Here is a 22,492-nt window from a genome sequence, read left to right as displayed (position 1 = left end):
AGACCAAAGGGCCAGGTGCCCAGGAGCCATGCATCTGGACGGGGACTCAAAGGGGGGGATGGGAGCTCTGGGCCTGACCCAGCTGGAGAGCAAAGGGCTAGGGGGTGTCAGGGCGGGGCTGCTCAGGACTGCCCAGAGGATTCAGGGGGCCTAGGGGCTTTGGCGGCAGCGGGGGTCCTTCTGCTTTGGGTATTCGGGGCACTTTGCCGAAGACCCCGAGTGGAAGAAGCGGCGGCAGGTCCTTCACTCCGGGTGTGTCTGGTGGCACTGAAAGACCCCCCCGCCCCCGAATTGCTGCAGAAAACTCACGTGGGGGCCCCTGTGGGGCCCGGGGAAAATTGCCCCACTTGGCCCTGGGGCTGCTGGAGGCAGAGGGAGAAGCTCTTCTGGGCTGGGACTACAGAGGGGCTGCGAGCTCTGGGCCCTGGGCCGGACCCAGCTGGGCCAGGCTGTAACTTCCTGCTCTCGGTGCTAACGGAGGCCGGGCTACGCCTGTTCCAGCCCCTCCTAGCCCCTGCGGTCACCCGCTGGCTGAGTCCCTGCCGTGCAAGGAACCTGGGGGTGCCTGGCTCCCCTTGGGGCGTCTCCCTGCTGGACCCGCTCGCGGGGGAGTCACGGCGTGAGCCTTGGGGGCTGCAGGCACTGCGGGTGGGTCCCAGCAGCTGGGGAAGCCCCGGGCCTTACCCCAGTGAGTGTGTGACCCTGGGGGGCTCACACACTAAAGGGGGCTCCCAGGGGCCGTGCAAGCACCAGGCCTGAGGAACCGGACAGGTGTGGATGTGCAGCAGGCAGGGGAGGCTCAAGAACCCAGCCCGGGGCAGCCCTGGCCCCAGCCCCGTCCCACCCCGCTGATACCCCACTGGGGGCTGCAGTGGAACACGTCGGGGTAGCCGTGCAGCCTGGGGGACCTGCCGCCCCGGGACTCAGCCTTCCCCCAAGCCCTTTCCCCAGCACCTGCCCCACCTCTTCCTGCAGCCAGGGCCCTGCTCATGCGCCCCTCCAGCTCCAGGGGGCTGCCTGGGGGAACAAGGACGCAGCCCCAAGAGCTCAGTGGGGGTTGGGGGCCTCCCTGCTCCACAGCAGGGGGGTGCTCAAGGGGGCCCCCAACATGGGTGACTGGGTCAGCAGAGGCTGCTGGGGAGCGGCAGACAGTGACCCCCACACCCATACGGCCACATCTGCTACTCCCCCCGCCCTCCCAAAGAAGAGCGAGAGGGAACCTGGCTGTAGGGAAGATGCTGGGGCCAAGGTGCAAGGCCTCAAAGGAGCACCCCCAACCCACCCTGGCCTGGCACGGCACGCTGGGGACAATGGCGGGTGGCCATGTGGGGGGCTGGGGGGGAACGAGCTGAATGTGAGCCTCTGGCACAGGGGCTCTGGGGCCACGGCAGGGCGCTGGCATGGGGACTGGGGGGCTCCAGGGCTGGCGAAGGGTGGGGTGCTGGGGCTGGCAAGGAGACTGGGGGGCTCCAGGGCTGGCGGAGGTGCTGGAGGGCCGGAGCCAAGCGGGTCGCTGGGGCAGCGCAAAGTGGGGCACTGAGGCTGGGGGGCTGAGCAGGAGGCTGATAACGGGTGAGGGGGCCACATGGCAGATTAAAGGCCGAGAAACCTGCCTTGGGGGCTCGGGCTCATGGAGCGGCTGCAGCCTGACCAAGGTTGTGGGGTGATCACAGGCTGGAAGTAGCTGCCTGGGGAACAACCACTGAACCTAGGTCTTGCAGAGACTGACCCATGGCAGCCCAGAACCCAGCCCCACTCACACCAGTGCTGCTGTGTGCGTCCTTACCAGTGAGCCATGAACCCTCGGCCCAGCGGACCCGGTGGCGGGGTATCACGGAGTCCCCGGGCAATGCTCTGGAACTGCTCCCCATGAAGCCGGGCAGGACTCTGGGGAAGTCTCCTTTCTGTGAGCAGCCTGTCTGCAGGACACACAGCTCACCCGGCTTCCACCTTCCTGGGTCTGACCTTGGAGCATTCAGCATCCTCTGCCCCTCCATGCGCTTCCCACAGCGAGTCTGCCCATCCTCTGCCCCATAACTCCACAGTCAGACATGGCTCTCAGCCAGCCAGTAAAACAGGAGGTTTATTAGACGACAGGAACAGGGTCTAACACAGAGCTTGTAGGTGCAGAGAACGGGACCCCCTCAGCTGGGTCCATTCTGGGGGGCAGTGAGCCAGACAACCCGTCTGCCCTTCACTCCATTTCCCAGCCAGCCCCAAAACTGAAACTCCCTCCTGCCCCTCCTCCTCTGGGCTTTGTTCCTTTCCTGGGCCAGGAGGTCACCTGATTCCTTTGTTCTCCAACCCTTTAAGGTGATTAAGAAAAAGCAGAAAGCATACAGGGAGTGGAAGATGGGAGGGATCAGCAAGGAAAGGTACCTTCTTGAGGTCAGAACATGTAGGGATAAAGTGAGACAGGCTAAAGGTCAAGTAGAGTTGGACCTTGCAAAGGGAATTAAAACCAATAGTAAAAGGTTCTGTAGCCATGTCAGTAAGAAGAAAACCAAGAGAAGAAGTGGGACCACTAACACTGAGGATGGAGTGGAGGTTAAGGATAATCTAGGCATGGTCCAATATCTAAACAAATACTTTGCCTCAGTCTTTAATAAGGCTAAAGAGGATCTTAGGGATAATGGTAGCATGACAAATGGGAATGAGGAGATGGAGGTAGACATTACCATATTTGAGGTAGAAGCAAAACTCAAACAGCTTAATGGGACTAAATCGGGGGGTCCAGACAATCGTTATCCAAGAATATTAAAGGAATTGGCACCCAAAATTGCAAGCCCATTAGCAAGAGTTTTTAATGAATCTGTAAACTCAGGGGTTGTACCATATGATTGGAGCATTGCTAACATAGTTCCTATTTTTAAGAAAGGGAAGAAAAGCGATCTGGGTAATTATAGGCCTGTTAGTTTGACATCTGTAGTAGGCAAGGTCTTGGGAAAAATTTGAAGGAAAAAGTAGTTAAGGACATTGAAGTAAATGGGACAAAATACAACATGGTTTTACAAAAGGTAGATCGTGCCAAACCAACCTGATCTCCTTCTTTGAGAAGGTAACAGATCTTTTAGACAAAGGAAACGCAGTGGATCTAATTTACCTCGATTTCAGTAAGGCATCTGATACCGTGCCACATGGGGAATTATTAGTTAAATTGGATAAGATGGGGATCAACAGGAAAATTGAAAGGTGGATAGGGAATTGGTTAAAGGGGAGACTACAACGGGTCCTACTGAAAGGTGAACTGTCAGGCTGGAGGGAGGTTACCAGTGGAGTTCCTTAGGGATCGGTTTTGGGACCAATCTTATTTAATCTTTTTATTACTGACCTTGGCACAAAAAGTGGGAGTGTGCTAATAAAGTTTGCGGATGATACAAAGCTGGGAGATATTGCCAATACAGAGAAGGACCAGGATATCATACAGGAAGATCTGGATGACCTTGTAAACTGGAGTACTAGTAATAGGATGAAATTTAATAGTGAGAAGTGTAAGGTCATGCATTTAGGGATTAATAACAAGAATTTTAGTTATAAGCTGGGGATGCATCAATTAGAAGTAACGGAGGAGGAGAAGGACCTTGGAGTATTGGTTGATCATAGGATGACTATGAGCCGCCAATGTGATATGGCCGTGAAAAAAGCTAATGTGGTCTTGGGATGCATCAGGAGAGGTATTTCTAGTAGTGATAAGGAGGTTTTAGTACCGTTATCAAGGCACTGGTGAGACCTCACCTGGAATACTGTGTGCAGTTCTGGTCTCCCATCTTTAAGAAGGATGAATTCAAACTGGAACAGGTGCAGAGAAGGGCTACTAGGATGATCCGAGGAATGGAAAACTTGTCTTACGAAAGGAGACTCAAGGAGCTTGGCTTGTTTAGCCTAACCAAAAAAAGGTTGAGGGGAGATAGGATTGCTCTCTATAAATATATCAGAGGGATAAATACCGGAGAGGAAGAGGAATTATTTAAGCTCAGTACCAATGTGGACACAAGAACAAATGGATATAAACTGGCCACCAGGAAATTTAGACTAGAAATTAGACAAAGGTTTCTAACCATCAGAGGAGTGAAGTTCTGGAACAGCCCTTCCAAGGGAAGCAGTGGGGGCAAAAGATCTATCTGGCTTTAAGATTAAACTCGATAAGTTTATGGAGGAGATGGTATGATGGGATAACATGGTTTTGGTAATTAAATATTCATGGTAAATAGGCCCAATGGCCTGTGATGGGATATTAGATGCGGTGGGATCTGAGTTACCCAGGAAAGAATTTTCTGTAGTATCTGGCTGATGAATCTTGCCCATATGCTCAGGGTTTAGCTGATCGCCATATTTGGGGTCGGGAAGGAATTTTCCTCCAGGGCAGATTGGAAGGCCCTGGAGGTTTTCCGCATTCCTCTGTAGCATGGGGCACGGGTCACTTGCTGGAGGATTTTCTGCTCCTTGAAGTCTTTAAACTAAGATTTGAGGACTTCAGTAGCACAGATATAGGTGTGAGGTTTTTTGCAGGAGGGGTGGGTGAAATTCTGTGGCCTCCGTTGTGCAGGAGGTCAGACTAGATGATCACAATGGTCCATTCTGACCTAGATATCTATGAATCTATTTAGCTCTCACCTTGCAGGGGGGAAGGGCCCAGGCCATCAGTGGACAGGAGACAGAGCGTTGGCCATTTACGTACCCTGGCCCTTTGCTCTGCAACAATTACAGCCCCTTATCCCACCCCCTAGAGACTTAAGAACTGCATAGGGGAAACTGAGGCACCCCTTGTCACCAAGTTCCTGGGAGATGCTCTGGAACTGCTCCCCATGAAGCCAGTCAGGACTCTGGGGCAGTCTTCTTCCTGTGAGCAGCCTGTCTTCAGGACCCACAGCTCACACAGCTTCCACCTTCCTGGGTCTGACCTCGGAGCATTCAGCCTCCTCTGCCCCTCCGTGTGCTTCCCACAGCGAGTCCGCCCAGGCAGGGTCCTGGGGAAGCCAGAGGGTCCTGTCCCGCAACTTCGCAGTCAGATGTGACTCTCAGCCAGCCAGTAACACAGAAGGTTTATTAGACGACAGGAACATGGTCTAACACAGAGCTTGTAGGTACAGAGAACAGGACCCCTCAGCTGGGTCCATTTTGGGGGGCAGTGAGCCAGACAACCACGTCTGCCCTTCACTCCATGTCCCAGCCAGCCCCAAACTGCAAATCCCTCCAGCCCCTCCTCCTCTGGGCTTTGTCCCTTTCCTGGGCCAGGAGGGCACCTGATTCCTTTGTTCTCCAGCCCTTTAGCTCTCACCTTGCAGGGGGGAAGGGCCCAGGCCATCAGTTGCCAGGACACAGGGTGTCGGCCATTGTCTGTGTCCAGACCCCTGCACACACCTGCCCTCTAGGGCTCTGCAATGACCATACACCCTTACCCCACCCCCTAGATACTTAAGAACTGCCTAGGGGAAACTGAGGCACCCCCACACTATTCAGAGGAACCATTAAGAACAGTCCCACTTCATCACACAGGTGCCCCTCCTCTTTCCCCCAGACCAGCGTTACATCAGGGCGGGGGGGGGCTTTGCCCTGTGCAGCTGGACTGATCACAGGGGTCACTTCTGGTCTTGATCTCTAGGGAGCTGCCCGCCCCTGTGGCATGGTGGGGGGGTGTGGAGGGAGGCACCTGTTGCCCTAGTCCCAAAGCTGGGGCTGGGGAGCGGGGGCGGTAGAGCCTGCAGGGGACAGAGACAGAGAGCTGTCAGCTCAGCAAGACGAGTGTGTGGGCACACGCCTGTCCTGGGACTTGGGGACCAGGCCCCTGCAGCCACACAGGAAGCAATCCCCCACCCCAGCCCTCGGCAGCCCCCCCATAGCTCCCCCACTCTCCTGCAGCCACACAGGGTGCCCAGCCGACTGGCTCTGGCCCAGGTAGCCTGTAGCAGCAACAGCCCAAAGCCAGGACCCCTCCTCTGCCGCACCCCAGCTGGAGCTGCCATGGGCAATGGGGTGCCTGCACCCGGCTCCACCCAACTGGGCAGCTGCACCCTCAACCCCTAAACAAAGGAGCAGCCCTGGGGACAGCCAGGGCCTCTGGCCTTCTCCCTGCCACTGCCCCAGCCCTGCTGGGCCTTCCCCACTGGCTGTGCCCCATTGTGCCAGGGGCAGGACACACAAAGGCCATTGTGCAGCCAGGGGCACAGCAAAGGCCCCGCACCACTTACAGCTGCTGGCCGGCAGTGCCCGTGGCCAGAGCGACTCCAGGACTGCAGGGGGTGAGGAGCCGGCCTGGGGGCCCAATGCCCTCCCCTGTGGGTTACTCCCTCCCCAAACGGCTCCCTACGGCACTATACGGAGGTAACGGCCCCTCCCTGCTCCGACTGCCACTCCCCAGGGACACAGCGCGGTTCACGCTCCTCTTCGCTGCAGGGCCCTGCTGGGAGCCCTGGTCCATTGGGTTCATGCCCCCCCAGTCCTCTCCTGAGTCACTGCTTTCCAGGCCACCGCCTGCCAGCCGGGCAGCCTGACCCCTATGCCTGGTTCCCAGCCTTAGCACCTTGCATGCGACTGCATTTAACGCTCACGTTGTTCCCAGGAATCCAGCTCGTGCAGTCACGCTGTACACGCACCCTGCCCTTGCTCGCCACTCCACCATTTTTGTGTCATCTGCAAACTTTGCACAGGCCACCCACGGTCCCGCTTGGAGTGCGGGACGGCCCCTCACTGCACTTTCACTGTGTGTGTCATTATTGGCTTTTTACAAAAGCAAACTGAGAAACCCACAAATTCTATCACACCGCCCTATATTGACACCCGTCTGGGGCAGCAGACCTTCAGGGCCATCGCACACAGGTCTGCCGCTTGAGCTAACTGAGTAACTGACAGCAGTAGTAGGTTGTCATCCTCCCTGTGGGCCAGACAATGGCACAGGTGAGACACACACTTTGCTGGGGGTTCACAGCTTGGACCGCAGAAGAATGCAGACAGCCAGGAATCCTGGACTCTAGGCCAGGGCTAGCAGGTCTCTGGCACCCATGTGAACAGGGGTTTTTCAGATCCAGATGTGGCCGGATTGCAGGGAGGGCAAAAGGCACATCCCTGGCAGCAGGGTGACGCCTCTCCCCCTAGCCTCTCCAGTGCAGGGCTGTATGAATTCTTTCACATGGACAAACTGACTTATGCCCCTGCCCTGGTCCTGGCGGCGCCGGCTGACACTTCTGTGCAGGTGCCCAGGCGTCAAGCTTGGCTGACACTGAACACGGTCACACAGTGAGCAGCGTCCGGCAGCCCAAGGAGCGGGCCGGCCACGCGCACTGCTGCCAAGGAGCTGGGAAAGCGGCTGGTAAAGGAGGGGGCCACATTCACAGAATATCAGGGTTGGAAGGGACCTCAGGAGGTCATCTAGTCCAGCCCCCTGCTCATTGCCCAAGGCCCCAGCGGTAGTTCGGGTCGTCGGGCCCAGAGCGGGCTGGGGGCCGAGTGAGGGGAGGTGGCAGCACGACGGCAGCTGAAATTTGGTGCCGGCAAGCGCGCAGTAAACCAGGAACCGTTCACACCCATTGCCTGGTTCTAGATGAATTGAAGCCGCTCCGAGAAGAGACGAGAGCATGGCTCTGGCCAGCTCTGTGCAAGCTGCTGATGGGGCAGCAGCTGCCAGCCACACGGCCCCATGGTTAGGGTGGGTAACGAATGGGATGGAAAGCGCGATGATGTCACTGAAGGGCAGCAGTGCCCACGGCTGGCCATCTGCTCAGTTCTCAGAGCCTCTGCTCAGAAAGGTTACAGCAGACCATGAGCATGGCCAGACTGGGTCAGACTAACAGTCCCTCGAGCCCAGTACCTACCTCGGACAGGGGCCCGTGCCAGAGCCTCAGGGGCAGTGCAGGGAAGAGGGTAAGTTTCCAGAGATCCCCCAGCCCCATCTTCCTCTCCCAGTCACCTCTACAGGACCTGGGGGGAGAGAGGCCATGGGGCATGGCTGTTTAACGTCCAGAAGAGACAAACATCAGGAGACATGCTGGACAGTAAATAGAGCCTGACACAAGGCAGGGCATCTGGCTGCTGTCAGCCCAGCTCAGGACACACGGACAAGGGGGCGGCTAAGGGCATTGCTAGGGGCTGAGTGAAGGGAACAGCACTGCCCAGGTGAGCCAGGGGCTGCGTGAACTCCCTGCCCCTGGACCAGGAGCTGCCGTCCTGCTAGACAGACAGACGCGTCTCTTGCTGGGGGCACAATGCCCTGGGCAGGGCATGAGCGCCCGGCCTGACGGGCTGGGGAAATGGGGTCCATGGGCAGGTCACCCAAGAAGCCCAGTCCAGGGCTCCTGGGGGCAGTGGGACCGGCCCCATCCCCACGTGGGTCCGGCCCCATCCCCACGTGGGTCCTGTCTCCCAAGGGCAGCATGGTATGAATGGGGCAGAGGAACCTTAGGCTCCCTGCCAGGCCACATCTGCCATCCAGGGACAAGCAGCAGCTCAGAGCAGAAGGAAGCTGTTTCCAAGGAGCAGGAGGGGCCCAAGGCTGGCAGGTGGTTAGAGCTACTGCGAGCGCCAGGAAAAGCAGGTCCCATGGTGCTGGGCAGGAAGCCACCCGCCTGCCCGCCCATGTCCCGGAATGCTGCCCACATGACACGTCCCACAGAGGGGCTGCGTCTGCCCCTTCCTAGACAGGGCACACCCCGCTGTTCTGGGCAGGAGGCCAGCACATTCCTGCCAGGAGGGCGTCCTTGGGACCTGCACCTTCCTGACACTCGGTGCAGCGGCCAGGCCCTGCACATGGCCAGAGTCCCTGGGAGAGCGCAGCAGGGCCTCCACCTGGGCTGCCTTCACTGCCCCCTTAGCCCTGCCAGGGCGCTCGGGGGAGATGTGCCCCCCCACAGTGGCAGCAGGAGCATGGTGCCCACTGCCCCTTGCCGCCTTCGGGCCCCAGGCAGCACCTCTTGGCACAGCAGCCCTCACCTCCCCCGGCCCTCTGGGCACTGCCAGCACCCATCCCCAGCCCTGGCAGCTGCATCCAGCTAGAGCTGGGCCCAGCAGGAGCAGGAGTCGGTGGAGCTGCTCCCCCGAGGTCCCTGCTGCCCAGGTCCAGACCCAGCTCAGTGCCAGGGCTCTCGACCGCTCTCCTCCCCTGTGCACACAGCACACACGGCCCCTTGTTTGGGGCTGCTCCGTGGCCAAGTGCCCGGAAACCAGCCCGTGACCTTTCTGACAGAGGCGGAAGCCGACGCTCGTGCTGCACTAAGTGTTGGCTGCTATTTACGGGACGCGGTGGTCACAGGGCACAGCGGCTGCCAGCTCACTGCTGGAGCCGTTCCTTCAGAGGCAGGGTGCCCCGCCTGCTTGCCCGCCGGCCACGTTCCCCCAGGAGCCCCCGAGCGGGCCCGTGCGACAAAGGGGGGGATTTTCTTGGTTTTGTCAATGGTTTGCATGCCGAAGGGGTGGGACTCAGTGTCCCTGGGTGTTACTGGTTTAACGAGGGGATGGGAGAGGGGGTTTGTTAGGACACAGGACTAGCGAGGGAACTTGGGACCCCGGCCAATGGCCTGGAGAATGGAAACCCCAGCGACTGGGGACCTGGAGGCCCAGCTCGGGAGTCACAGCTCGTTCTGCCCAGTGGGAGGACAATGGGCTGCAGAGAGAGGACCCCGGTGACCTGACCAGCCAGTCTGGCCAGAGGGGGCCAGAGGACGGAGGAGGCCCAGGTGACCCTGTTTACCTGGAGAGAAGACAATGGACAGAGGGGGGCTTGGGGTCGGTGATATTGGATGCCCAGCTGGGCAGCAGGGGGGCTCAGGGCTGGAGAAAGGGAGCAAGCAGAACTCCCCTGGATGCAGGGGAGACTTGGATGTGCTGTGCTGAGGGAGGCCAGGCCTGATAGCCCTGAGAGTTTCCTGTATTGTGTTCAGACGCTCAATAAACCCTCCTGTTTGACGCCAGCTGATAGTCGCTCTGGTCTAGAGAACAGGGGGCATTATTCCCTCTGGGAGTGGAGGCTCCAGGGCTCCAGAGTGAGTGGACTCCCTGAGGGGCCCACGCCGAGAGACAGGTGGGCTAAGGCTCAGAGAGGTGCGGCTCCAGGAGGCAGAGGGGCTTCCGAGAAAGAGTGGACCCCTGAGAAGGGCTGTCACACTGAAGGGGTTTCCCCAGGGACTGTACGGGCCAGGAGTGGGCACGACCTGAGAGCCCGTGACAGCCCGGCCCGGCGCTCACAGAGCTCTGAGATGGGACCAGCTTGTAGGGAAGCTTCCCAGCAGGCCCCAACTTCCCCAGTGCCCCATCCTAGGTGGGACCTCCTGGGGCCGGGTCCTGGCTGGGAAACACCAGGAGGGTCTGACTGAAATCCCCTTGAAACTGTCCCGTTTCCCAAGGTACCCGGGAGGCGTCTCAGCGGCCCCGCAGCCTGCAGGACCCTGCGCACGGACCGCAGCCCTGGGGCTCCTTCTCAGAGTGACTGAGCAGAAAGGGTTTGGGTTTTCTATAAAAACGTTCAGGAAAGTGGCATGTGGGACCCGAACTGGTGCAGTAGCCAGGGCAGGGCAGGGCAGGGCCGGGCCAGGGGCCAGCTAGGCCAGGGGCCAGGGCAGCCAGCGGCTCCAAGTGCTGAGGGAGGGAGGGTTCCCCAGTGCCTGCCTGTCTCGCCTCTCATTCAGGTTGACATTGTTAACCCCTTGCTGTCCAGGCCCCATCCCACAGGGCAGGAGAGATGCCCGGGCAGTGCAAAAGGTCTCCGGTGCGCACCTGCTGTGTGCTCTGCAGGCAGAACGGTACCCCTGACTCCCAGTGCATGGCACGGGGGGCTCCCGCCCTTACAGCGCCACGCCCTCCCCGCGAGAACCTGACCCTGCAATGCCAGTCTGAGCCCATCGCGTTGAAGCTGTTCACTCTGAAACCTAATACTGTGTTAAATGTCCATACATTAACCATTTCACTACTGACCATTTCACCAGGAATACCCAGCTCCAGCACTTCTGCCACTGTCCTAAACAGCCTCTCCAGGTGCTGAGACGGCCAGTTGCAAGGGAGCGTAGCTCCCTCTGCCCCCCATATCACTCCTTTGCCAGGGTTACGAGGGGTAAGTACAGAGATCTGCAGCCCGGAGCCTCTGGGCAGTGTAAAACCCAGGCAATTTAATAGCAAAATAAAGGACAGGGAATCTCCATCTCACACGGCTTCTCACTCACTCATGCTTGGCACGCCCCCAGGCTGCGTTGGCTCGGCTCGGCACAGCACAGCACGGCATGGCTCACCAAAGCACAGCTCACGCAGAGTCCTGCAAAATCCCCTCCCGCTGCCTAGGGCTGTTTGCATGGTCCAGGCTGCTGCAGGGAGCAAGGGGGTTACCATCTTGAGAGCGAGCTGGGCAGCCTGGAGGCCATGTTCCCAGCAGCAAACGAGGCTGCAGCCAGTGTGTCAGGACAGCGTTACCCAGCACCAGCATAGCCTGGGCAGTGCCAGGCACAGGGCACAGCCACCAGACTCAGCTGAGCTCTCGCTGCCCCAGCCCAGCGTTCAAACCCTTCCTGCCCCAGATCACTGACTCCCTGTACTCCAGGGTCTCAAAGGGCAAGGGACGGGGACGGGGCAGGCCAAGGCCCCCTTCCAGGGTGCACACAGCTGGCAGCAGGGCCTGCCAGCCCCCACACCCCTCCAGGGGTGCACACAGCCGGCGGCAGGGCCTGCCAGGCTCCCCCACTAAGAGTCCTAATACAAACAGCTGCTGTGTTTTGTCAGCCAGACCCCGCTTCCCCCGCGCCAGGCTCCAGACAGGCCTCTCCCCTTCCCCCCTCTGACACAGCCTGGCCAGCCTGCGTGGGTGCAGCTGGCACTGGGCTGCACTGGCATCTGAAACCCATGGCACCACAGTGCCCCCCATCATGTGCCTGCCAGCAGCCCTGGGTGCTCCGGTCGTCTCCGCTGCAGCCCTGGCTCAGTCCCGGCCTTCCCAGATGTCCTCCCGCTGCTTGTTCTCCAGGCGCTTTCTCTCTGCAGAGACAAGGGAGGGAGGGTGAAGCTTGGCTCCAGGCCCCTGGGTTCCGAGCAAGGGCCCGCACCAGCCCCGGGCTGTCCCAGCCACAGCGTGTTCCATGTCCCATGCCCCCCGCTCCTGCTACCCTACTGCAGCACCCCTCCCAGGCCGTCCACTAGACGGGCAGGGGCTCTCGGGGCTGAGAGCAGTGAGGCAGAGGGCCGGAAAGGGGGGCCTGGGAGCTCCCAGCCTGTCTGTCACCCCCACCTGTGAGCTGGCTCTGGTGCCCCACACCGAGCGCGCTGCTTGGGCTCCACCTAGTGGCACGAGCTGATCCCTGCAGCCCAGGAGAAATGCACCTGCTGCCAGAGGCAGGTGGGGAGGGCAGTTGCCCCTGGCCTGAGGGGGCCCCTCACTCAGCTATTCCGAGGGGCGCAGTGGGGTGGACCCACAGGAATGGGAGGTCTCTGCTCAGCTCCAGGCTTTTCCCTGCCACTGTGCCCCCCCCCACAGCACCATCATGCCCTGGGTAAGAGTGGCAGGGACTCCTAGTCCCAGAGAGCACTAACACCACCCCACAAGTGGGCAGGAGGGAGGGGGCCTGGGCAGGGGGCGAGGGTCTGCATGGGCAGGCAGGCACACATGGGCACACCACGAATGGCAGAGTGCTCTCGTGGCAGGCAGACAGGTAAGGGTTAATCTCCTGGCCCGTTCCATGCTCACGACAGACAGACACGCTCTGGACATTCACCGTGACCTTGTTACACTCGGTCTGTTTCCTGGCCCGCCCGGCTCGCTCCATCACCGGTTATCTGGCCGTTGCAGCTGGAGGGCCGCGAGCCAGCTGCCATGCCTGCCAGAGGGGGCCGGGCAGACTGACAGCCTGCAGCAGGCTCTGCCCAGCAGCCCAGCCGATTGCCAGATGCTGCCCCAGGTGGGGCTGTAGAGGGGCTGCAAACCGTGGAGCCGAAGACAGGTCCTGGGGTGGAGAACCCGCTCCCCCTTCCCAGAGCTGCCTGCACACCCCCAGGCAGAGCGCTCCCCCTTCAACCAGCAACAAAGGGCTGAGCTGGGCAAGGCCCGGGGGGCACTGCAGGGAACAGGCCCCACCATCGTTCTCCCGGAGCTAGCCAAGACAGGCAATGAGATTTGCAGCAGGCACTAAATGGGGGAGGGGCTGCAAGCACCAGCAAGTGGCGGGTGAGGGCACCATGGCACAGGGACCCCGCCTCAGAGCGAGGGGAAAGCTGCGGGCAGGACCAGAGAGGAGCTGGCACTGCACAATGCCCTGGGCCAACCTCACCCAGCGCACGCACCCAGCGACAGATGGGGCAGGGCAGAAAGGAGCCAGGCTGGGCAGTGCTGACGTGGGAGGAGGGCTGGTGGAGCAGGCTAAGCCAGGACGGGGGCAGGAGTGTGCAGCCCTGGGCGGGCAGGGCCAGGAGCCACTGGACAATCTGCGGGAGCCACCAGCCCCAGGGACTCACCAAATGCAAGTGTGGGGCCTGCTGGGGTTACACGAGGCAGGACCCAGGATTTGTTCCTGCCCCACCGTGCTCTGGTCTGTGAAGCAGCACAGAGCGGCCCCCGGCGGGGCTAGGAGCCAGGCAGCTTGGCCAGTGAGCTGGGGGAATGGCTTCCCCACCAACCCTGCATCCCCGTGTGGGGAGGGAAGGAGTGCCCGGACTGGCCATGTGGGCAGCATTTGCCCAAAGCCTGGCCCATGTCCTGGCAGCACCAAGCTGTGCCAGGAACGAGGTGGGCATGGAGCTGAAGCGCAGGGGCTGGTCGTGGGGCTCCGCTGCCCGGTCTCACTGCTTGCCCAACTCCCAGAGCGGCCAAGGGCCAGGGCGTAGCACAAACTGGCATCTAACCAACGCTGCCCAGCACCACTGTGCCACAGCCTTTCACCAGCCGCTCCGCCCGCACTTCCCCACCCACGAAGCTGCAGCCGCCTCTGGGGTGGGCTGGGGCCAATGCCTAACCCCCCCCCACAAACGGCAGGGGGATTTACTTTCCACAGAGGGAATTTGGCCAGAATGCCTGGGATAGGGCCCGAATTGGGGGCAAGGCCCAGGGTCAGGGCTCAGCCGCCCCCTAGTGAAGAGCACTGAACACCAGCACTGCTTCCCGCAGCGCCTGCAGCCCCCCGGGTTCTCCCACGCAAGCACAGATCCCAGCGTGGCTGCAGGTGCAGCCAGCCAGCCTGACGGCTCTCCACAAGCAGACAGCGAGGCCTGGGCCAGGCTCTCCCTGAACAGCCAGCAGCAGCAATCGGGCAGCGGGCAGCAGATGGCTGAGAAACCCCTGCATGCCCCCACTGCCCCGACGTGACACCCCCAGCGCCTGCAAGCCGAACAGCCCAGGCTGCAGGGATGAAGGAAAGCAGCAGGAAAGCAGCAGCTAGGAGCCAACCTCGGGCCTCCTGCAGCTTCTTGCGCTCGGCCTCGCGCTCGGCTCGGCTCTGGTTGCTCCGCACTCCGAGGGCTCCGATCACCAGCCTCCGGGCCAGGGCCGCAGACGTCTCCGGACGCTCTTTCGCTGGCTGCAGGAAGTCTGGAGAGAGGAGATAGCCATCACCCCAGGGACTGCAGCACGGAGCTAGCAGGGACGCGTGTCCCAGGCCTGGCTGTGGGGAGCGCTAACCCGCCCCACACTGTGATCGCTGCCAGACGCCAAGGCCCTGTCTGCAGTGGGCTCCCCCATGCGGCTGGCTGCACTGGGGCCAGATGATTCCTAGCCCTGCTCCCTGTCCGGTCCCCGCCCCGTGGGCACCTCCCTGCTCTGGGCCATGCAGGCAGCTGTCCTCCCTGTGCCAGGCCACTTAGCACCGGGCCTGGAGCAAGCAGCCACCTGTTCCCAGGGGATCACGGCAGACCGAACCAGACGCTGGCATCCATGGCCAGTCCCACGCACCCTGACCCTGCAGGGCACTCTGAGCACAGCACGGGGGAGGTACAGCTCTCTCCTGGCTCCAACACTGCCCTGCCCGTGGGCCAGTTGAGCCGCGATCCGGGTGCTGCACGGCCCCAGACCCTTGCAGCAGCATTCCCATGTGATGACTCCACTCCTGGAGCCCAGCAGCTGGGATGGGGAGGTTGCCCCCCTCCGCACTCACCAGCACAAGCCCTGGCTTTGGCTTTGGCTGCTCTTGTGCCTTGCGCCAGGGGCCGGGTCTTCACCATCACGTGCCTGCTGCTCAGGGCGTCGCGCGCTGCGGGAAGAGGGCGGGGGCCAGAGTCAGGGAGGGACCCCCAAGGGAGCTGCACCAAGAGCCGGGGAGCCTGCCGGGCAAGCCCTGAGAACAGGGACCAACAGGGCTCTCCCAGCTCCTTGGCCCCCAGGCTCAGCAGTGCCGTGCCCAGCCTGCCCTTGCGGTAAGGGAAAAGGAGCACGCCGGGCAAGGTCCCATTTCTGTGCCATGCCCATGCCCGAGCAGCCCATGCCCACCCGGAGACCAGTGCCGGGGCACCTGGACCCAGCCTCCCCACGCCCCACAGGCAACAGCAGAGCAACGAAACCAGCCCCAGGCTGTGCCAGGTGGGGGGAGGGCACACCCAAGAACACCCCAGCAGCCACAGCTGGCAGTCTCAGCGGCCAGCCTCGACTAACAGAATCGCTTGGCTGTCTGCCAGTCGCTGATCCACAGCCCTGCCCATCCCAGCAGGAGCCCAGGCAGGTCAGCCAGCCCTGTGGCCAGCACACGGAGCCCAGTGCCTAGCACCCTGGGGGCGAGCGGGTGGACACAGCACTGCCCATCTCACCCAGGCTGCTCCTTCAGCAGAGACTCCAGCCTGGGCACCAGCAATGGGCAGGACTTTACCCAGGAGCCTCACAGCTGCACCCGCCCCAGCTCTGGAGGTGCACGTACCTGCAATGGGGCTGGAGAAGATGCCCAGTGCGTGCGTGTCGTCCACCCATTTGATGTCAAAGCCTTTTTTCCTGCCAGGGAGAGCGAGCAGCTGAAATATGAGGCATCGATGGCATCAGCACCGTGGGGGCGAAGGACAGGGGGCACCGGGGCCGCCAAGGACAGGGACCCTGGGGAGGGGCTAGACAAGGCTGGAGCACTTTCTGCAGCGCCATTTCGGGAGGGAGGACAGGCAGAGCCCAGAGGCTCAGCGGGCAGGAGCGGGAACTGGCTGGGGAAGGCCTCGATCCAGAGCCCTGTGGCCATCTCGGGGGCGTGCAAATCTGGCAAAGGAGCTTGCAGAGCTGGGCGCTGCTGGGGGGAGGGTCGGGGACAAGATTCCTGGCCTCTGGCGCAGAGCGACCGTGCAGGGCTCTGGGGGCGGTGGTCTCTGCCTGGGCCGGGGGGACTCACTGGTAGCTGCAGAAGATGTGCAGCAGGTCAGCGGTGCCGAAGTCCTGCGGGAAGTCGTAGATCTCGATGACATGGGGCAGCTCCGAGTCACTGAGGTCCAGCTCAGCAGGCTGCCAGCCGGAGTAGTCGAAGCGGGGCTCCTGCAGGCTGCTCCTGGGCTTTTCACCGCCCAACAGCTGTGGGGACATACATGGGGCTGTGAGCTACCCCCTGGTGCCCAGGCTGGGCACCCCCCGCCCTACCCAACAGCCCGGTTCAGTGTGACGGCTCGCAGGACTGGCTGCTCCATTCAGGAACTTGCCCCATTGCACACTCTGCAGCTTGGCAGCCTGGCTGGCTGCAGTCTCTGTGTGGAGAGAGCAAGCAGGCTGATAAATGGGGTGAGCTCCTGGGCCCGCATGCCGGCCATCAGCCCAGGAGATGGATTAACAGCCCTGGGGACGCAGGGAACTATCGATCGGGCCTCCACGCTGCAGCTGGGCCTCTCCCATTACTAACCTCCCTTGGCTTTGCTGTGCCACTGGGGTCCCGAGACAGGGGGCAGGGCACAGCCACGGCTGGTGCATTGGCTGCTGGCTCCCTGGGAACCCTTCACATGCTGGTCATGCTCACTGCTCCTGCCAGGGCACGCTGCCCCACACAGGGACAGTCACATGGCACCTCCCCAAAACAAGGCCAGCACACCACACGCCCAGCTCAACCCCAGTACCCCGGCTGGACCTCCCCGGGCCTGCACCAGGCAGGCAAAGGGCCACACTGGGCACTGCAAGCTGCCGCATGAGCACTGGAGATGGAGCGGTCCCAGCGACTCTCCAAGGGATCTGGACCAAGGGCCGGACACACTAACCAGCCCCTGACATGGCGCTCATAGGCTAGGTGTCACCCCTGGGTCCTGGGAGGGGCAGCAGGGCACAGGCAGGGCCTGGGGCACCTGCAGCTTTGGAGCCGGAGCCAGAGCATCATCTGCAACATGGATCAAAGCTGGGGCTGACTGATGGGATGGAGTCAGAGCCTGGGGACTGCACTCCACTTGCATGAGGAAGCCAGGCTGCCCCTTCCCACATTACGGCGGTCCCCCTCAAGTGGGTCCTATGCCAGCCTGCGCCTCTGCCCGAGAGACAGCGAACAGACCTGGGTGGCAAACCTTTCACCCAGTCCAGGCTCTGCCCTGGGCTCCCCCGGTTCTCCAGAGCAAGGCACATTCCCACCCAGCAGCCAATGTGTCCGCTGGGCACAGGGACACAGAAGGCACTGAAAGGCTCTTATCTACAGAGTCTCCTGGGACCCCGCAGAGAGACAGGCCGGCACAGAGTCCTAGTAACAACAGCAGCTCATGCTTCCACATCGCACGGGCACAGCAGTTCCCAGCCCCACAGAGGTAACCGCAACGCACTGCATGGGGGATCCTGTCCCACCCTGAACCAGCCCCCCGGGGCGTCGCCGGGCACTGCAGGACAGGCCCAGGGACGCCCAGCGCTGCCAGCGGTCACAGCCACGTGCCGAGACCCAGCATCGCCAGGCACTGCAGGACAGGCCCAGGGACGCCCAGCGCTGCCAGCGGTTACAGCCACGTGCTGAGACCCAGTGATGACGCCAGGGGCAGCGATCTGTCTCATGCTCTCCCTGCTGTGCTATGCCCACCAGCGGAACCCTGGGTCCAGCCCAGCCCCAGAGGATCTCAGAGGGGCAAAGCGCATTTCCAGCACAGGATGCAGCCAGGATGCTGGGGTCATGTCTGGCTCTAGAGCAGGGCCCAGGGATCTCTGTCACCGAGTCTCTGCGCGATGCTCTGGAGCTGCTCCCTACGAAGCCAGGCAGGACTCTGGGGAAGTCTCCTCTCTGGGGGCAGCCTGTCTGCAGGACACACAGCTCACACAGCTTCCACCTTCCTGGGTCTGCCCTCGGAGCATTCAGCATCCTCTGCCCCTCCGTGCGCTTCCCCCAGCAAGTCCGCTCAGGTGGGGTCCTGGGGAAGCCAGAGGGTCCTGCCCCCCAACTTCGCAGTCAGACGTGACTCTCAGCCAGCCAGTAAAACAGGAGGTTTATTAGACGACAGGAACATGGTCTAAAACAGAGCTTGTAGGTAGAGAGAACAGGACCCCTCAGTCGGGTCCATTTTGGGGGGCCATGAGCCAGACAACCCCGTCTGCCCTTCACTCCTCGTCCCCAGCCAACCCCAAACTGACTCCCCCTCCAGGCCCTCCTCCTCTGGGCTTTGTCCCTTTCCTGGGCCAGGAGGTCACCGGATTCCTTTGTTCTCCAACCCTTTCGCTCTCACCTTGCAGGGGGGAAGGGCCAGGCCATCAGTTGCCAGGAGACAGAGTGTCGGCAACAATTACACTCCCTTAATCCCACCATCGAGAGATTTAAGAAATGCACAGGGGAAACTGAGGCACCCCTACAGTATTCAGAGGAAACATTAAGAACAGTCCCACTTTGTCACAATCTCTAATAGCACCAGGCTGCCTGGAGCTCTGTTTTACATCCCATCCAAGGACACTTGGATCCCACGGCGGTGAGCACCTTCGACATGCCCAGGGGACAGAGAAAACCCCCCCTCGCAGCAGAGCCACTGGCCTGGCACACCTAGCCGTACTGCAGCCCAGGAGCTGCCCCTCCCGCGCTGCCAGGGGTCAGCCACCACCAGCTGCTGTGCGGCTGCGTTACCCTTGGCACCCGGTCACTGAGCGCCTAACGCATCCCCTGGTAGACTGGACGGGGCCGTTCTCGCTGTCACAGGCCCCGCAGCAGTGCTGAGTCCCGGGCAGAGCCGCTCCCTCGGCCAACCAGCGGATTTACTGCTCCAGTCAGGCCGGCTCCCGCGCAAACAAAGCAGCCATTTGTTAGCGTGACTCACTGCCTCCCTTCCTGGCCCATCGCGCAGGGCCTGAGTGCGGAGGGCAGGTACCGTGCAGGGGGCGTCTATAACCTAGAGGTGCAGGAACTATTTGTAGGGGGGGGCTGAGAGCCGTTGAAGCAAACTGTAAACCCTGGATATGACAGAAACCACGTCAAGCCAGGGGGTGCAGCAGCCCCCCCTAGTTCCGGCAGCTCTGCCCAGCCCCAGTCCCTGCCCGATCCCCAGGCAGCCGTAGCAGGACGCAGCGGGCTGCCAGGCTCGAGGCTGTAAACCCCAGGCAGCTCAGTCACTACGCAGTATTAATTCAGACCCTTTGCCAGTAAGGAGGGAGCGAGGGGGCTGGCGGAAGGGACGGCCGAGTTGCGAAGCACGTGGGACACACTCCGGCTATCGGAGAGCGTGCCAGCAGCACTGTGGGGCCGGGCCAGCCCTGCGTTCACGAGGAGCGCTCTCAGAGCTCTCATCCAGCAGGCTGAGCCCCTCTGTTGCCCCGGCATCGGTGGGAATTGTGCTGCGTGGCTCAGGCAGGATCGGGCCCTGCGGAGATGCTCCAGGAAGCAGAGCACTCGGGTAACTCCGATGATCAGACACCATGGAGTGCAAACTGCTCCAGCTGCTTAGCCCCTGCCAGCCCTGACCTTCACGAACCACTGAGTGCAGGGGAGGGGGAAGAGGGATGACAGAGATGGGCTGCCAAGCGGCTGCTTCCAGGCCTAACGGCACAGGTCAGGGCAGCGCTCTGCGAGCTCTCCAGCCCAGGTGGCCAGACGCTGCCAGCTGCAGCCCTTCTGCCTGAACCTACCTGCTTGCTCCTGGCAATGCCTGCTAGGAATGCGGGAGGCCTACCCCACTGCAAGGGCTCCCTGCCCTGCTCCTTGGGCAGCTGCTCAGTCAGGGCTGGAGTGACTGAGCTGCCCTTCCCCTGGCTCACCAGCTAGTGCCAGCCAGCGACACGGCACCAAGAGGGCAGGCTAGAGCCAGAGCTGCACCCCCAACCCAGGGCAGAGCTCAGCCGCCATCCATCCCCACATAGTGGGGCTTCAGGACACTAGCTGCTGGGCAAACCTGGCAGGTGAGCGCTATCAGGGGCATGGGTGGGGCTGCCCCAAGCAGGACTCCAGCCCCACACCCCCAGGGCGGCCTGTTCTCCACCGCGGTCCCACGGTGGGGGCTGAAAGAATTCCCAGGAGAGCCCAAGCATGGCCCGGCCCCACGGCCGCACTTTCGGGGCCACGGGCTGGCCGGCGGGGAGCCCAGGGGCATCGGGACCGCTGGGCCCACACACACCTTCAGCGTGTGCTCAGCCGGGAGCGAACGCTCACCACATCTCACAATAACCGACAGCAACAACCGCGGTTGAGAGGAGGTGCACAAGTCAGCCAGAGCTCCCGCAAATGTGGTGGCCTTCTGCTGGAGCCCAAGGCCTGTGGGAGATCATGCCAGGCACACAGGAGAAGTGCCTAGGAATCAATGGAGCAAAATGGGTGTGCCGGAAATTGGTGGACAAAACATCGAGGGGTGGGGTTATTTCACCCCTCACCCTCATTTTGGGGTCCTCTGACAGAGCCCTGGGGGGGGGAAGGCTGGCTACTGCAATGCTGGCTGACAGAAAGAAAGGGAAGAAGCACGCTCCTCTATCGGGGCTGTCACGCCCACCCTTTCCTGGGACCCCATGGGGCCTCACAGGAGTCCTGACCAGCCAGGGCAAAGACAGGGACCCAGATGACATCACCAGCTCCTCTGGTTCCAGCTGTATCCCGACCATCGCCTGGGATGTGAGATTCAGTCAGCCTCCGCTCCCCTGGCCCCAGGCCCTTTCCTTCCTACTGACCGCTATTCCTATCTACATGCCTCCAGCTTTCACCCAGACCACACCACACGGTCCATTGTCTACAGCCAAGCTCTACGATACAACTGCATTTACTCCAAACCCTCAGACAGAGACAAACACCTACAAGATCTTTATCAAGCATTCTTACAACTACAATACCCACCTGGGGAAGTGAAGAAACAGATTGATAGAGCCAGAAGTCACCTACTACAGGACAGGCCCAACAAAGAAAATAACAGAACGCCACTAGCCGTCACCTTCAGCCCCCAACTAAAACCCCTCCAACGCATCATTAAGGATCTACAACCTATCCTGAAGGATGACCCATCACTCTCACAAACCTTGGGAGACAGGCCAGTCCTCGTCTACAGACAGCCCCCCAACCTGAAGCAAATACTCACCAGCAACCACACACCACACAACAGAACCACTAACCCAGGAACCTATCCTTGCAACAAAGCCCGTTGCCAGCTGTGCCCACATATCTATTCAGGGGACACCATCACAGGGCCTAATCACATCAGCCACACTATCAGAGGCTCATTCACCTGCACATCTACCAATGTGATATATGCCATCATGGGCCAGCAATGCCCCTCTGCCACGTACATTGGTCAAACTGGGCAGTCTCTATGTAAAAGAATAAATGGACACAAATCAGATGTCAAGAATTATAACATTCATAAACCAGTCGGAGAACACTTCAATCTCTCTGGTCACGCGATTACAGACATGAAAGTTGCGATATTACAACAGAAAAACTTCAAATCCAGACTCCAGCGAGAAACTGCTGGATTGGAATTCATTTGCAAATTGGATACAGTTAACTTAGGCTTGAATAGAGACTGGGAGTGGCTAAGTCATTATGCAAGGTAACCTATTTCCCCTTGTTTTTTCCGCCTCCCGCCCCTCCTCAGACATTCTTGTTAAACCCTGGATTTGTGCTGGAAATGGCCCACCTTGATTATCATACACATGAAGTGAGCTGTAGCTCACGAAAGCTTATGCTCAAATAAATTGGTTAGTCTCTAAGGTGCCACAAGTCCTCCTTCTCTTTTTCTTAATAAAATTGTCTGGCTGAGCTGGCCAAGACGCAGACAGTATTTTACAGCACTGCCCAGAAAGGCAGCTCCACGCAATGCCCAGAACAAGTTTGCCAGTCTCCGAGGGGCTGATAAGACCATGTGCTGGGCCTGCGTTTTTAGCACTGAGATTGCAAGTGACGTCAAGACCAGAGCTGCATTTTTCTCTCTTTGCAGTTTTCTTCCCCCTTGTGTGTGTCTGTCAGGAAACAGGATCAGACTGTAACAGCAGCAACAGCTCCAGCTAAACTCACTGCTCCCCCGCCAAGCACAGCTGGACTTTAGGACATGAGGAAAATCTTCCTGTCAGGGTGGTTAAGCCCTGGAACAAACTACGCAGGCAGGGTGTGGAATCTCCATTGCTGGAGGTTTTTAAGAGCAGTTCGACACACACCTGTCAGGGATGGGCTAGACCAGGGCTTCTCAAACTTCATCGCACTGCGACTCCCTTCTGACAACAAAGCCT

At 60.6% G+C, this 22,492-nt stretch overlaps 1 protein-coding gene across 6 annotated transcripts in view; it reads right to left on the bottom strand.

Moving 5' to 3' along the window:
* Positions 1-11,070: 11,070 nt before the first annotated feature.
* R3HCC1L (R3H domain and coiled-coil containing 1 like) overlaps positions 11,071-22,492 on the bottom strand; it is a 54,385-nt gene continuing 42,963 nt past the window's right edge. For 5 of the 6 annotated variants that reach the window (XM_084635640.1, XM_084635643.1, XM_084635641.1 and 2 more), the window contains exons 3-7: positions 16,254-16,429; positions 15,801-15,871; positions 15,048-15,143; positions 14,345-14,485; positions 11,071-11,946 (exon numbers count right to left, since the gene is read on the bottom strand). In XM_084635640.1, the coding sequence (XP_084491766.1) occupies positions 11,891-11,946; positions 14,345-14,485; positions 15,048-15,143; positions 15,801-15,871; positions 16,254-16,429 (540 nt within the window). In that variant the 3' untranslated portion in view covers positions 11,071-11,890. Of the gene's footprint in view, positions 11,947-14,344; positions 14,486-15,047; positions 15,144-15,800; positions 15,892-16,253; positions 16,430-22,492 lie in introns of those variants that run through there. The other variant, XR_014712566.1, reaches the window with a different exon arrangement.

Source organism: Lepidochelys olivacea (genome assembly GCF_965140295.1).
Source record: "Lepidochelys olivacea isolate rLepOli2 genome assembly, chromosome: 7".
NCBI lineage: Eukaryota > Metazoa > Chordata > Testudines > Cheloniidae > Lepidochelys > Lepidochelys olivacea.
The sequence above is the reverse complement of the archived record's forward strand: the minus strand, read 5'-3'. Positions and strand labels throughout refer to the sequence as shown.